Source organism: Leguminivora glycinivorella, chromosome 17 (assembly GCF_023078275.1).
Source record: "Leguminivora glycinivorella isolate SPB_JAAS2020 chromosome 17, LegGlyc_1.1, whole genome shotgun sequence".
NCBI lineage: Eukaryota > Metazoa > Arthropoda > Insecta > Lepidoptera > Tortricidae > Leguminivora > Leguminivora glycinivorella.
Window position 1 is genome coordinate 3580685 of NC_062987.1, and position 16790 is coordinate 3597474.

General features: G+C 39.8%; 1 protein-coding gene across 2 annotated transcripts; it reads left to right on the top strand.

The window, feature by feature from the left end:
• The first annotated feature begins 1 nt into the window (after position 1).
• Positions 2-16404, top strand: LOC125235199 (calcineurin subunit B type 2). 2 transcript variants are annotated; one of them, XM_048141674.1, is made up of 6 exons: positions 2-139; positions 425-464; positions 723-758; positions 3341-3504; positions 6676-6810; positions 13653-16404. In XM_048141674.1, exons 1-6 carry the CDS (start codon positions 137-139, stop codon positions 13821-13823), a joined length of 549 nt encoding a protein of 182 aa, XP_047997631.1. In that variant the 5' UTR covers positions 2-136; the 3' UTR covers positions 13824-16404. The 2 variants fall into 2 exon arrangements, with proteins under 2 accessions (XP_047997631.1, XP_047997632.1); XM_048141675.1 differs by lacking the exon at positions 723-758 and having other exon boundaries at positions 13653-16403.
• Positions 16405-16790: the final 386 nt, after the last annotated feature.

A 16790-nucleotide genomic window follows, 5' to 3' on the forward strand; every position in this document is an offset into this window, starting at 1 on the left:
AATTTCTAAAAGAAAGTTTAGATCGATGGTGTAGTAAGGGTTTTTGCGATTTAACATAATTTGTGATAAAAGCACAGTGTTCGACTGCACCGCAGTTATTCTTCTTTGCTTGCAAGTGATTTACTAAAAAGTCATAATGGTAAGTGTGTATTATATGGCGGGCGGGCTAAATTTAACTCCGCTGGTGCTGTTTTGGCCAAGGTGTTGTCTCGCTGCGGAGTGAACGGCGGACCGGCGCTGCTTGTTGCCCGCGGCACTCGAATTCCTATCCGACCTAACTGAAGATCTAATTACGATCATATTCTGCATAATCATTCTTAATTCAATATTACCCACATTTGTGTAGTCATTATCACTACATACGTGCTAAAAAAAAACAAGAGTTCTGCACCTATTTTAGTAAACTGACAAATTTCATTTTCAGGGCAATGAAAACTCAATTCCCATGGAGCTCTGTTCCAATTGTAAGTAACTACCTTGTCTAACTTCTCTCCTTGTCTCTTCCAGTCCGTCTCTTTCTATACGTACCTTTTAATTGTTGGTTAAAAATCTAATAAGATCAAATAAATCTAATAATGAAATTGAAGATTCCCATGAGTTGCTTTCTGTGTTTCTAATTTGTTCTGTTTGCTTCCCTACTGACCCGCCCTTCCGACTAAACTTGTTGAGAGTGTTACAGATTGTCCCATGTAGGTTAAGCTTAATCGGAGGTTTGTTTTCAGCGCGTGTTAACTGCATTGATTTTAAGGTGGAGAACTGTGAGTGTGTAGTGACACGGAGGTGTCCCTCATGTTGCATCTCGCACGTCACGTCACTCGCGTCCAGAACAATTTTTCAATCTAATCAAACATCTAGCCTCATTATGTTCTAGAAATACATGCACATTAAGCTGAGTGCTATGGGCTAAAGTGGCCGAGCACTGTTAACAGCTAATATATTTCATCAGTAAAATGTTACCAGTGGGATGTCTCCCTAAGTAATCATGAGCAAACTTGCAGTTAACATACAGAAGTTAGGCAGGAGTGTACTCTCTGCTGACTGTTACCTCCCAAACTCTTTCTACACCAGCCACTCACACCTGCGCATCTTCTGTGCTGTCAGTCTGTGCCTCACCTTCGGACCGCATACATGTTTCTACTCTATTCTAGAACAACTTAAGGAACATTTCCGTGCATAATTCCTCCATCCTGATGTTACGCGTTATACAAAAATTGTTCTGGATGAACATACATGAACTAGTTGTTGGATAGTGCAACCCGCGATAGTCCGGCGTGTGTAGTTTACATTCTGAATGTTTGTTGCAATCTGTTAGAGACATTACTGCCACTCAGGGGCGAGGAATGTATGCGAGAGCGGCCGCGGCGGCGCGGGCCTTCGCATATACTGTCAGGCCGTAGACTAGACGCAAGCGTTGCGCGGCGCGTTGCGGCAAATTAGGCTCATACGTTGCGCTCGACCAAATACTATGAACGAGCATTTTTCGCTGCGACGACCGCCGTTTGCATCTTGTCCACGAATTCAAGGACCTTGGCCGGTCCGCCATGTAACTATGTCGAAGGAACATTCCAAATAACTGTTAATATTAGGAAATATTTGATTGATCGTCAACGTGAAATAGTTCTGTGGAGAGCACTAGAGTTCTATTTCAAGGATACTGCCGCCGCCGCGGCCTCGAGTTAGTAACGTGCCGCTTTCTGCACTCGGATGTAATGTATCGTTCTAGATGGCTTTTTATGTTAATAGTAATAGACTGACATTTTGTATGATTTGTGTATATACTGTGTATATATCGCGTTCAACAAACGCTCGAGAGATGCTCCTTTCTCTTTCGTTTTGCATGAATAGATTAACGTTTTGAATCGTTGTTGTGCTCACTTTACATAATTAATAGTTTTTCTTCATAGTTGGTGTAGCGAAAGAGAAAGCACGCAAAGCAAGAGCGAGCACGCGAGTGTTCTGTTAGAATAGACGCTGTTCTAGCGACATGAGTGGGCGATAAGCTGCTGGGGCGGCAGCAGACAGGACCTGGACAAGCTCATACTTTTACTTTCAGAGCAACTTGCCAATATAAAAAGTTTAGAGTTTGATCCTGTTCATGGACTTAGACGTTTAGTCACGTAGAGTGGGTCGAAAAGTTTTATAGACTTGGACAGACTTTCATCACCTTGAATGAGATTTAAATAATCCTTTGAGCTCCAGAATCTTCAAACCGTCTTCCCATAAAGCAGTCACAGTTCACAATTGTATTCTCATAGTTAACCTACTGACTCGGCTTTTATGTTAAAGCAGCTTCTTCTGTAATGTATCAATAGCAGGTCTAATTGTTAATTCATGGCCAGTTCAGGAATGATTCATCACTAGTGTTGGTCGTTTGGCGGTCAAAAGGTTAATTTCACTTAAGAATGTAGGAATATGTTCACAAAAATGTATTTTAATTCAGACATGACATTCCCACGGGAAGCACTAACCCTGCGCTTTCATCTTAGTTTATATTTACGTCCAAAGTCCATGAACATGGCATATACGTGCCTCCGAATTCGTCTATTGCCAAGAAAGCTGATATAAACAAAGAAAGGTAAACTGCACGGAATATTGCTCCCTGTCTCTGTCGGGCGCATAGGCTCCAAGCTCGTAGGACAGAAATGGAGGAGCGGCGTGTTTGGTCTGATCACTCTGATCGGCTGTTGTCCCCGCAACCAAACGCCATTTAGACGCATGACACACACCAGGGTTAAACAAGAGTTTATTCTAAAGCATCTAGGAGTCTTAAATCAAAGTTTATACTTCGTTGTCTTTATTGCGAGAGTAAAAATGGAAATAGATGAATTAAGAATATCTTCCATAAGTTTTAGTGATGCGATGTCGATTTATTAAATTTAGAAAGCAAACCCTGAGCTGGTTTGCTTTCAGGCTCAAGATATTCAATGTTGGGCCGACTCGGGCCATATTCCTTCAGATATTTACAAAAACTTTTAATTGGAAAAGGAAAAATCGTCATCTGTGAATGTCTTCAGTTCACCAGTTCTCTCAGATCTCAGATTCACCTGCCGATCCTGGCATAGTTGATTGCTTAAGTATAAGAGGTCTAAAAGACGCCGCGCCACTGATACAACAACGATGACGAAACGTGTTTGTGTGACACGCTTATTAGAATGGTTTAGGGCGATACGATTAGTAAACACATCACTAAAACTCAGCATACTTAGCTGTGTGAGCTTAAACAGTCAAATTCTTAGGCAAACCAGTAACTTACCTCAAACTCCTGAAGGGAGCTACCGGTTTACCTAAACCCTGGTGCGTGCGTTACTACGGATACGATTTGCAAGTGTTGATGTTTTAGTCGACGCCGACGAGATCCGGCGGCTGGGCAAGCGTTTCCGCAAGCTCGACTTGGACAACTCTGGCGCCCTGTCCATCGATGAGTTCATGTCTCTGCCGGAGCTGCAGCAAAACCCGCTGGTGCAGCGCGTTATTGACATCTTCGACGCCGACGGCAATGGAGAGGTACGTAACACAAACAAGCCTTGCATGAAATATCATGTTACGGGGTGACCATTGAAGGTTCTGGATGATCCTGATCTTTTTTAGGGGTCACAATTAATTTCGAAATCGCTCGACATGATGCCTCTCGGCGTGGGTCAGAGGTGTTCTTCTGGTGTTATGTATCATACATTTTCAGAATTTGGGTCCCCCCAATAAGCGTAAGTTGTTAACAAAAATTAACTCGCTGTCAGTGTTATTTTTGTGACGACAATTAAGCATAAAATCTGTCTAAAAATTTATTTTATTCACATTATGAATGCAGATTATCGCTTAAAGTTTATGTAATTAACACAACAACAATATTTTTATTGAAATTTCATGCTTAAAATTATCGTCACAAAACGGACAGTGAGTTAATTTTTGTTAACAGCTTACGCTAAAATTGGGGGATCCCAAATTCTGAAAATGCCCATAAACTGCAATATCATATGCCATCAATTTTAATGTGCGGTATAGGTATTTATTTACCCACATTTCACATTCATAAGATGTTTTCTATGACCTCTATTGTCTTGTAAAGTGATTAACAACTGCGTTAAGATATATGTATTAATTTTGTGGGCGGCATCGGCAGCCAAGCCGACAATAACGATAATTACACAGTTGTTTTGAACTTAATCTACGCAGAGAATTAAATACGAGCGCTTAGTCTACACTAAGCACAAGGAGCCACTATTTTACATGCAGTCGCTATCTGATATATTGGACCGGTGCTCATAAAATATGAACACGCCTTTATTGTCCCAGTATTAGCGTACGTGTGTCCAGTTACTTCTGAGTATCTCGGCCGGTCCGATATAATATATCTGCGATTGACAATATATTAGGTAACTAAAAGTCAGTGGGTGGGTAAAATTTGCATCAGTATTTAAACGGTTTCGAACAATTAATTGTGCTAGGAATAATGAGTCATGGTCTTGGCTGTTACATTGTTATCTGACATCGAGGGTGGCACGTTCTACAGGAAAACGTCCGAACAACACGAAATTCATATTCGTGCTTGATATTAATAAGTTAATAACACGAAGGATTACGTTTTTCACCTTTGTTGTTAATTTGATATGAAATTTATAGGTAATCGTTTGTGTAGTATGAATGTATTTTTTGTTAGGCATATTACAGACTGAGGATTCAACTGTTTAAATATTACTGATTACTAGAGACAGTCCGCAAACAAATTGGTACGAGTACATGGACAGATAACCCGAAATCGTAACGATTCTTAGTAAAAAAGTATTTCAATTGATTATCATCGAATAAAACACGACTGCAATGAGACGATAGGTACCTTCCTACCGTGAAGTTTTTTTTTCAAAATAGAGGAGCCATTTTTATAACCTTACCTACGCTCAATAATTGCATTCATTCGATACGTACCAATAACAAATTTAAACCGAACAATGCAACTTTATAAAAACACAAAAGTCAGTTCAAGTTACGGCCTCGCGTTATTTGTTGATAAACAAACGTGACGTCACCGGCGGCGCGCGCGCACCTTATCGCTCTACTATGTACGCGATAATCCACCGTAACGGCTTTTGTATTCTCCATATAGTAGTGTAAGTAGGTACTTAATTGTTATTTTATGATTATAGGGTATACAATTGAATGAGACTGTATTAGGTACCTATTTGCTGCGGCGCTGTCAGGCCGATATTAATACTCTATATTTTTGTCAAATGACTGTTATGAATGTTTCAAAAATACATCTATATTTTTGTCAAGAACCCGATGACTCGTTAGCCGATGAATGGGTTTGTTTAGCGAAAATCGGGCATCGTAAGCCCGGTTTCGAAAGTGTTAAGTTCAAAAGCATTGAGACGTTCGTATGATATGAATCCTTTGAGACGAGTTTCTTGCACAAAAACGTGCGAATGCGAAGGTCGCGATAAGGTGCTTTAGACATAAAATCGGTTTTCGAACAGGAAGTGCGAGTTGATGATCTTGGCCTTCACACGGGTAACGACTCTATACAAGGAACATAAATGGGCAGTAAAATTAAAATAGTCGTACCGAAATATGCTGTGGCACTGGCTGGGATTCTGACAGTGTGCATGTGCAGAGAAAGTTAAAAGCTATACAGGATTGACGTTTGAAATAATATTTGAACCTTGGGGGTGGGGTCTATCCACTTAGCTGAGGGTCATCTAGATTAATCTCAACCATCTTTTTTGTTTTGTGAAAACATTAAATTCTTTGCAATGCAAAATAATCTTTCCATGTGGTGGGGGACACATATCAATGTGATGAGAAGAAAGCCGGAAGCACCCTATCAGGACAGGGTGAGGTGGCACTTAAAACAAAATTACCCCCTATAAATATTTTGCTTTTTAAAGCTAGTGTGCGTGCATAAACGCTCACGTGGTAATATCTGTTTCGTAGCTATCTGTCTCTATCGCTCTTGCGTATTGGCGCGGCAGAACTAGACTGCATTTCTGTCGGCGTCTGTCGTCGACGATTGCCATTCGGCTGCGCCGGTCGACCAGAAATATATGACTATTGTCAAGAGGGTGCGGTTATTCTGATGTATGCGGTGACAGTTCAGAATAGTATGAAGGTAACTCAGATTTCAGACAAAAAAAACTAAATCTAAATAGGTTCATCCACTCGGGAGCTACGATGCCACAGACAGACACACACACAGCACACAGACAGACAAACTTTGAAGCGCTGGTAGCCTAGCGGTAAGTGCGTGCGACTTTCGTTCCGGAGGTCGCGGGTTCGATTCGAATCCAGGCTCGCACCAATGAGTTTTTCGGAACTTATGTGCGAAAACTGCGAAATGTCATTTGATATTTGCCAGTCGCTTTTCGGTGAAGGAAGACATCGTGAGGAAACCGGACTAATTCCAATAAGGTCTAGTTACCCTTCGGGTTGGAAGGTCAGATGGCAGTCGCTTTCGTAAAACTAGTGCCTACTCCAAATCTTGGGATTAGTTGTCAAAGCGGACCCCAGGCTCCCATAAGCCGTGGCAAATGCCGGGATAACGCAAGGAGGATGATGAGACAGACAGACAGACAGACAGACAGACACGTCAAACTTATAACACCCCGTCGTTTTTGAACACGGCGCGTAGGTAGTAATATATTTCTGGCCAGGCTTTAGTAAAAAAAAAAACACATGTGTTTCCAGGTGGACTTCAAGGAGTTCATCCAAGGTGTGTCCCAGTTCAGCGTGAAGGGAGACAAGCTGTCCAAGCTTCGCTTCGCGTTCCGCATCTACGATATGGACAATGACGGGTTCATCTCCAACGGAGAGCTGTTCCAGGTAAATCTTTATCCTCGACATTTGCTTAAGATGATCTTTCATCCAGGTGTTTCACAGTTCAGTATCCTTGATCTTAATCTTATCATCTTAAATCTAATATATAAACAAAAAATCTGATTATGGCTAGACATAGCCGATGGTAAAAAGAGATAAAAAAAATCTGCGGGGGCCCTTCCGGATACACTTCGACCCATCGGGATCTTTTGTGCAATTTCAATATTCTTGATACTTTATGTAGATAATCCAGGGATTATCGCGGTACTGTCAAGTTGCATAAACTGCGCTAGTGCTCTTCGTTTTCAGCATCTACCTACACGGATGGTGCCTTTTAGTTATTATATTTTCTTTTCTAACTTTCCATAGTAGGTGCGTCCATTTAGGTTTCAATAGTAGCTAGATAGGTACGACACTTGTCATAGCTGTGTGTTTCGCTTTTGTATCGGAGCGGCTAACATTATAGAGGTGACAATATAGAGGCGTCTTCAGATATATTTTTAACCTTAGCCGCTTATGGTGACTGACTGAAGTGACTGACTGTAGGTACTAGCAGCTTGCGCTACCGTAACTACAGAGAGGTATAGCGCTAAAACAATAGCGACTCACGTACTCGGCCTCGCACGATTTAACGCTACCAGAGGACAATGAGTGAGCAATTATGCAAATATGTTGTCTTTACTCCGCATGAAGTACATAGTTGTATGTTATGCGAGGATATTTTTTTTATACGATGCGTGTCATCCATTTATTACTTCACGAAATTTGGACTTTTTGAATTTGTTTCAAAAACTAATTGACTCCTCCACTAACTTACATATATTAGGTATATGGTTATTAAGGTGAATCAAGTTTTTCTTGCCTGTTATTGCCATGGTTACGGTCCCCAGGAGTCACGCAGGTTTTATGCAAAATGATCCTACTTAAACTATGCAAACATGCATTTTTCTGGTGTTAAGAGGGCATTCAACGAAAACGTCGTAATAATGTAAAATTGATAGTTTTAGTCGGCAAAATGCTACACTTTCCGTCATCTAAAAGACTTATTAAGTTCAGGATTCGATTAGGACATCTTCTTAACTTACATGTTGTGAGACTGGATTTTTAAAAACTAACTCACTTAATTAATTATGATTTTTTTTCTGGTGCATGTTTAGGAAAACCCGCGAAAAGTGCTGACTTAGTCCGTCTAATTTGTAAAATTTGGATAGTTTTGAATGCTTCAAGTGGTAAATTTGTATTATGTATATCCTGTACTACAATCATCTGAGACTACATCTTTGTTATAAGGCTTTAGAATAGAGTAAATGAGGATATGATGAATCCAATTTGTTTCAGAAATCACCTCAGAATAAGTGTCAATTTCTTCGAAAACTTACGTGTTTTTGAAGTAGTTTTAATATAAAAATAATCTGCAACGCTTACTCAAACAGATTTTATGCAAAAGTATTCTATTAATTGCAATTTAATATTTTTGACGATTTTTTAAAAATGCCTCCTTATTACCGGTTACGCGCGCTTGCGATGTCAGTACCGCGGCAGAGCTTGTAGAGGCAGGACGTATGTTAGTCCGCTCCGCACGCGGCTCGACGATCGCGAAGTTATTTTGTCATTGTGTGCGGCACCCGCCGTGTCCAAAACCGCACTTGTGTGCGTATTTGGCTGTACTGTTGCATGTATACTGCGACCGAAAACTTTGATCCTTGGGTTGACGACTTTGGTAACTAACTAATTAACTTGACTAATATTTTTAGTAAGTATTATTTATTATTGAATATCATTTGAGGTTACTGACTCGTCTCAACAAAATCTTTGACAATAGATGGTACTCAGGATCTGATGATGAAGTCAGATGGTAGTCATGAGTTCTCATCAACCAGGTATTGAAACCATTTCGTGTTTGGGCTCGTTTGATTCGCCTCAACAAGATCTTTGACAAGAGGTGATGGTACCCAGGATCTGATGATGAAGCCGGAAGGTAGTCATGAGTTCTCATCAACCAGGTCTTGAAACTATTTCGTGTTTGGGCTCGTTTGATTTGCCTCAACAAGATCTTTGACAAGAGGTGATGGTACCCAGGATCTGATGATGAAGCTGGAAGGTAGTCAAGAGAATTCATCAACCAGGTCTTGAAACCACTCCGTGTTTGGGCTCGTTTGGCTCGTCTCAACAAGATCTTTGACAAGAGATGGTACCCAGGATCTGATGATGAAGCTGGAAGGTAGTCAAGAGTATTCCACGACCAGGTCTTAAAACCACTTCGTGTTTGGGTTCGTTTGATTCGTCTCAACAAGATCTTTGCCAAGAGATGGTAATCACTCTTTTATACTCTGGCGCATCCACTGTCTCAGTGTGTCAACAGTCAACTAAAGAAGGTAGGCGTAGCGTAGAGTTGTATTTCCTTACAAAAAACCAATACATAGATGTGGACCTTCCTGTGCTCCATGCAATTAAAACAACATAATATTTAAAAACCGGCCGAGAGCGTGTCGGGTCACGCTCAGTGCCTACACTGAGCGTGGCCCGACACGCTCTCGGCCGGTTTTTAAAGCCGCGTTGGTAAATAGCCGCTCGGCTCTTCCGTAGTTTTCCATATTTTTCAAAAACTACAGAACCTATCAAGTTCAAAACAGTTTTCCTAGAAAGTTTATAAAGTTCTACTTTTGTGATTTTTAAATATTTTTTAAATATATGGTTAAAAAGTTAGAGTGGGGGGGGGGGGGACACACTTTTTTTTTCTTTAGGAGCGATTATTCCCGAAAATATTAATATTATCAAAAAACGATTTCAGTAATTTACTACTTTAGGTACGTGTAGGGGGGTACCCTAATAAAACATTTTTTCCACTTTTTATTTTTGCACTTTGTCGGCGTGACTGATATACATACGAGTATTGGTACCAAATTTCAGCTCTCTAGTTCTAACGGTCACTGAGATTATCCGCGGACGGACGGACGGACGGAGGGACAGACAGACAGACATGGCGAAACTATAAGGGTTCCTAGTTGACTACGAAACCCTAAAAACACATTTTAAATATTAAACTTATATTGACCGGGATATAGACCGTGAATATAAGTCTAATGAAAATAACCGTGAATCATTCAAAAGTCAAAACTCTTACATTTTAAATATAAAAAAAAACTACTTAAAATTAAAGAAAACCGATCTTAGTTCCATTATATATAGAGTGGGGCCTGTAACAAAGGCGAAGAATTGAACTGTAGGCTATTCTCCTTATACTGATCAACATTTATTCAGTGACTTTTAAAAATTATGAAGTCTTTAAATTTTTAATTTTTCATACAAAATAAATATTAGCTTCAATGTACGCCATTATTGTTGTCATTGACGTTGTCTGTCACACTTTAGACTTAACAGAATTCGCAATACATTACCTCTTAGAAAAAACTTTCAAGGGTGATAAAAATCAAAATACAAGTTATTTTTAAAAGTCGCCGAACAAATGTTGATCAGTATAAGTGCGTTTTCACATTATCCGATCCGATATCGGATGTCGGACCGATATCATATGATGACATATCATATCATATCATATTATCGGATGTCGGGCCATTACAGGCGCCATCTTGGATTTTTTCTATTGAAATGCTTCCGACATCCGATATCGGATCGGATAGTGTGAAAACGGCTTAAGGAGAATAGCCTAGAGTTCAATTCTTCGCCTTTGTTACAGGCCCCACTCTGTATATGTACCTAGAAAACATCATCATCTTCCTTGCGTTATCCCGGCATTTGCCACGGCTCATGGGAGCCTGCGGTCCACTTTGACAACTAATCCCAAGATTTGGCGTAGGCACTAGTTTTTACGAAAGCGACTGCCATCTGACCTTTCAACCCAAAGGGTAAACTAGACCTTATTGGAATAAGTCCGGTTTCCTCACGATGTTTTCCTTTACCGAAAAGAACCTAGAAAACATATCATATACAAAATAAAATAAAACTAAGAAAACGGATTATATTCATTATACGCGATATAATCTGATTCCATAAATTTATTTCATGAGTAACTATCGCGGTGACAGAAGACAATATTATATACACAATTTATTATATTATAAAAGTTTTTTAATTTATTTCTTCCAAGGCTACACACGTTTTAATAAAAACTGTGATAAGTTTAATAATTAAACTAAAAGGTCAAGTATTTATGCACGAAATCATGTATGCAAATATGTAATATATATGGTGGTGTTTTTACGCAAGTATCAATAATGGTTAGTCCGCAACGCCACTGACGGCGTGGCGGTACCGACCATGAATGCTATCCCTTTCGCTCTAGTCGCACGTAAGGTTTGTTCGAAGAGGATCGCACGCTATGTCTGTACCGCAGGCTCATCGATTTAAACTTCTCTAGATACACTATCACCTGCAAATTCGACACTCAAAAGTGTCCGATCGCTTAGTTGCAAATGTGTGCGTCTAGTTGACAAACGAAAACTTCGCAATGTAGTAAAAACTACTTTCATTTTTTTACAAAAACAACGTTATTTCTTAGTACTTAAAGTTCAATTTCAAATGCAAGCAATTGGCGGTTATGACATTAATGAATGTGATCATCGTGAAAGCCATAAAATTTTATTACCGCAGATCGCAGGTGTGCATATTTTTAAACAAATCTACGTCTTATTGCAACCAACATAAGTTTAATTTCGTTCGCGCTGCAACAATCTAAACGCCATTTTTACATTGGGAACGAGGATGGACAGAGGCATCATGGGAGTCGCGCTATGAGATGAAAGGCGAGAATGAGGACATTTGCGGTATTTGTGCGAAAAACTGTTTTAAAAAATCCTATTAGATACAAAATTTCTTAAGGAACAAAACGTTTGGTATAACATTTTTCGAGATGTTGCGTATTTGAAGCGAAAAAAATTAGTTTTTACTGTATGATATTTTTATTGATATTATCTCAAACAAAAAAATATATAAGGTACGGCGGGACAATTTGGACTGGGGGACAATTGCAACTGATCAATACCTCCACGTTTTGCAATGTTTGCATTATTAAATAGAGTCAACTGAGGTATATACAGGGTGTCCCACGGCGATGTTATATGGAGGGAAAGTACCTTAAATATCGAAGATAGCATATTTTGTTGAAAGAAGACTTCATTTTATTTTCAAAACTTAGTAAAAGTGCATTATTATTTTTTTAATTTTTACTATGAGGACTTATACAGGGGGTGTATTTTGATAGCGGGTCAGTAAGGCCGGTATGAGATCCCGTAGTCCTACATGAAAATAGTCTAAGGGGACCATCCATCAATTTCAAATTTATGAAAAATGAAAAATTTTCCAAAATCTGTAAATGCCATTTTTCATCACGATATATACAATATATAAATACTTACATACATAGAAAACATCCATGACTCGGAAACAAATATCTGTGCTCATCACACAAACAAATGCCCTTACCGGGATTCGAACCCGGGACCGCGGTGTAGCAGGCAGGGTCACTACCGACTGCGCCAGACCGGTTTTCAAAGTTTCTAAGTTTTGAAAATAAAATAAAGTCTTCTTTCAGCAATATATACTATCTACGATAATTATTTAAGGTATTAAACAGTTGAGGGATTGTATGTGGTGTGTGAGGGATGGAGCACTTGGAGAATATGAATTAAGTAGCTATTAAAACAAAGAAGAATTGAATGATGACATTAATTTATTATTCTACGTAATTTCTTTCAAAGCTTTGTGTGGGTAAATCTTCTCTCCGCTCCTCAGCTATAATCTTGCGCCATTTTTCCCTTTCAACGTCTTGTTTTAGGAATCTGGAATAAAAACCTTTTTTATTACTTAAAAACGAATTTGCTATTCCCGGGTTGTTTCTTTTTATAATTAAAGTAATTTATAAGATATGTATTAATGTTATTGAATTGAAATCATTTATTTCAGACTTATTGGTCCATAATAATAAATAAATACATACATTATTAATATGAAATAGGCTTCTTTTACAAAAAATATAAATTAGCGACTCCATCATTCCATTTTTAACTATGTTCCACTTCAACTATCTTTTGTCGCCGTCCGCTCATTACTAGTATAGCGCGAGAGAAAGAGACAAACTGCGTAAGACCAAATCAAGGAATTTACTTTAATTATTCTAGAAAATAAATGTTTTTAGTAAGTTAGGAAGCCATTTTGGCCACAAATGCATAACATTATAAAATTATTAACAATTACTTACCGGAAATACGATACGTCAACCTTTTTTAACGTATATAAGGTGTTATTTTTGCACTTTTTTACGGAGCACTTCGGCATGTTGCCGACACGGCGGATGAAGCGCTACTGACCGCCCAATTGTGCTTAGAACATTTTCAAGCACAATTTGCTGCGGACACATTCTAAGCCGTGATGGTGCATCTAGGTAGTTTAGATCGATGCGCAGGCTACAATCGTTATGCTTCTGGTTATAGTGTGCGTCTGCACACAGGCGCACGCCAGCGCCGCCGGCGTCGAAATGCGAGCAAGCAGATTTTTTGAAAGCGCTCTTAACAAGCCCTTTCCTTAATTTGCCACCTACAAACATGGACTATAATTGCATGCTTGCATAATTCAGTAGCATAATTTTGCATAAAACCAGCGTGACTCGGGGCCGACGGGGGACCGTAATCATGGCAATAACAGGCAAGAAAAAGTTGATTCACCCATTAGCACTCTTATTGTAAATAAATGAATATTTGGGGACAATCTTATCTTACAAAGGGTTGTAGATACAGTTGTGCTCACTATGAGGCCTTCGAACGAACACGTGGGTCCGATTGTGAAAATAAAATAGAATGTCAAATATTGACTAGCGATGATAACCTCCACAGGTCCTCAAGATGATGGTGGGCAACAACTTGAAGGACACGCAGCTGCAACAGATCGTCGACAAGACGATCCTGTTCGCGGACCGCGACGAGGACGGCAAGATCTCCTTCGACGAGTTCTGCTCCGTGGTTGGCAACACTGACATTCACAAAAAGATGGTGGTCGACGTGTAAGGCGCTGCGACCGGCTCCATGTCTCTGCGCGTCCTCCTCGAGTTTCACACGGGGCCTCTTGGCCACTAGTCACACTGAGCTTTGGGAGTTCTTGAAATTCTGTACATTCGAGTGCATTAGGTCTTAAAGTGAATCCGAAGCTGACGAACGCGCAGAGACTTAGCTTCTTCGGAAGACTGGCTGACTTACGGCCCAGCCACGACATTGGTCTAAACGCGTCAGCGGTGAGCGGCAGCCATACGTGCGAATGAAAAGTCCCATCGCTGTCTCGCTCCCGCTGCCGCGCTTAGACCAATGTCGTGGCTGAGCCGTTAGGCACTGGTCCCGGTAAAAGCGACTTAGCTATCGGTGATAGAAATGAACAAAAGAAAGTCGCTCCCGTGTAAATAAAAGAGAGAGCGAGCGAATAGTTTGGCGACGAACTCATATCATGGCGTCTCTTATTCACACGGGAGCGGACTATCTTTTGTTGATTCTATTGCCGATAGCTTATAGCTTACTCGGTGGACTTTTGGTGGGACCAGTGCCTTTTACTATAATGTACAGTCGTCGACATAGGTGGTTTCACGCCAGTTTGTACAAAAGCTGTCAAATCAAAAGTAAAAGCACAAAAATATATTGGTTCAGTTCTGTCTAATGTAAGTTGGCAACGATTTCGACAGCTTGTTTGGTGCAAATGTTATTTTAAACGTCAAAGTTCGATGAGATTATGACTTTTACTTAACCCTTGCAGACGTGGAGCTATGAGTCTTTGCCAGTTCTTATCTTGGCCAGATTCTATTAAAATGTATTTTTGTGCTATGTGAATTTGGCTAATATTATCAATTAGGAGAATTATCTATCACATAAGAGTCTCAAAGTCCAGTGTGGCGGGTCGCAGCGTCCCGTAGTAGCTAGATCACTATTCAATTGCGTCGGTCCGGGTTTGGATTATGATCAAATCTATATCGAGATATCAAGTGCACGTAGTTCTCAGCTATGCCTTAAAAATAATATGCAAAAACGCTCCAGTTTTCTTGTGTAGGTTTTCCTTCGTAAATTGGGACTATAATTTGAAGCGTTCGACATACTGTAGCCGATATAAATACGTAAAATAACGCATTTACTGCAAATTCTTACTTTTCCAAATTAAAATAGATGGCTGAAATGCTATACCGTTAATGTGTAACGCGGGTAACCTTAAAGGATACCCGTGTATCTTAATATTGGCTGGATCCAAATAGATACTGAGAACTGCCGTCGACCCGCGACCGACGCTCCTATCATTAAATCATTATTGTAACTCTTCCTAGTTTAAGTAAAACATACCTACTTTTTAATAGTTATATGACGTCATTAGAACTTTTATCATAGTCGACACGTGAGTAGATTTTTTTTTTATAATTTTGTTGCGGTATATTTTAGTCGGTATTGTTATTTAGTATTTTATTTCTGCAGTAGGTGTCGGCGGAGTCGCGGTCGCCAGTAGGGCGGCGTACAAACTGTAGTCGGTGTTAGCGGAGCGAGCGCCGCGCGGTGCCTGCCCCTCAATATTATGCGGCCGTATATACGCTTAGTATAAACGGGTGATCATTGTGACTTTTCAGGTAAAAAGGTACCACACTGTTGGATACAGAAACAATAAATGGACCAATCTTTGAGACCGAAGGTCTTTATTCTGGTTTATGTATTACATTTGACCAAACGAAATACATATGTAAATGTCTAAAAACGCCAGGTTTCATAGAAATTTGAGGTTTTCGCTGACATTTATATAGTTTGTCACTGGAAAGTGCTTGCAGAGTTAACTTGACCTAACTGTAATAACCGACAATATATCATCTTTTCCTTGAAATAGTCACAAATAAAACCTTATAAAAACTTGTATTTTCAGAGTTTCGGTGTTGTCTTGTAGCCTTTATATAATCATATTAAACGCCTAGTAATATTGAATGGGCAGTAACAATGGTACACGGTTCGATAAGACAGTTAACTGCACGATAACAGCATATAATCTTTTCGACACGATATTTCTTATAGAGTAGTGGTGTACCCGTGTACCCGCCGGGTACCCGGAGTTTTCAGAAATCAATGCACCATTTATTCTTTCCGGGATTTTTTGTTGGGTTACTAAAACTGACATGGAAACCTCAGAACTATTGCTTCGAAACAATAACATGTTCCAAGTATTTCGATCTAACAAGGTATCAGTTTTGATTCGGTTTATACAAAACGTATATGTAAAAAATGTGCGTGGAGTGATGGAGTCCCTCCTCGCGGAAGAAGTGGAACTTCGTAACATAATAACCTTAATTAAACACATTCCGTCAAGTGACTGTCACGTTTTTGCGTTTAGTTACTTCCATCTTTTTACGGTTTTAAATATTTTACATTGCTAATTGCTCAAATTATTGAAAAAACAAACAAACTCATGAAATACAAGTTCAAGAGCTTCACTTCAAAAAATTGGCATATTCCTGTCATCAGTCTAGCGTTTTTTTCAAAATTTGGCAACACTAGCGTTAAACGTTTAACGCGGTCTGTTGGAAGTGGAAACACTGAGCGTTAAACGTTAACGCTGTTAGCGATAACGTTTAACGCTGTCTGTTGGAAGTGGCAACACTGAGCGTTAAACGTTAACGCTGTTAGCGATAACGTTTAACGCTGTCTGTTGGAAGTGGCAACACTGAGCGTTAAACGTTAACGCTGTTAGCGTTAAACGTATAACGCTGTCAGTTGGAAGTCGCATTAGAAGTTTCACTTCACAAACGCGTTACAAAACGGGCACTTTTTAGGGTTCCGTAGTCAACTAGGAACCCTTATAGTTTCGCCATGTCTGTCTGTCCGTCCGTCCGTCCGTCCGTCCGTTCGTCCGTCCGTCCGTCCGTCCGTCCGTCCGCGGATAATCTCAGTAACCGTTAGCACTAGAAAGCTGAAATTTGGTACCAATATGTATTTCAATCACGCCGACAAAGTGCAAAAATAAAA

Bases quoted from the DNA above. Each gene is read 5' to 3' on its own strand.
- LOC125235199 (XM_048141674.1), top strand. The intron at 465-722 runs GTAAGTAACTAC...GTTTGTTTTCAG, and splicing joins CATGGAGCTCTGTTCCAATT to CGCGTGTTAACTGCATTGAT. The intron at 759-3,340 runs GTGAGTGTGTAG...TTGATGTTTTAG, and splicing joins TGATTTTAAGGTGGAGAACT to TCGACGCCGACGAGATCCGG.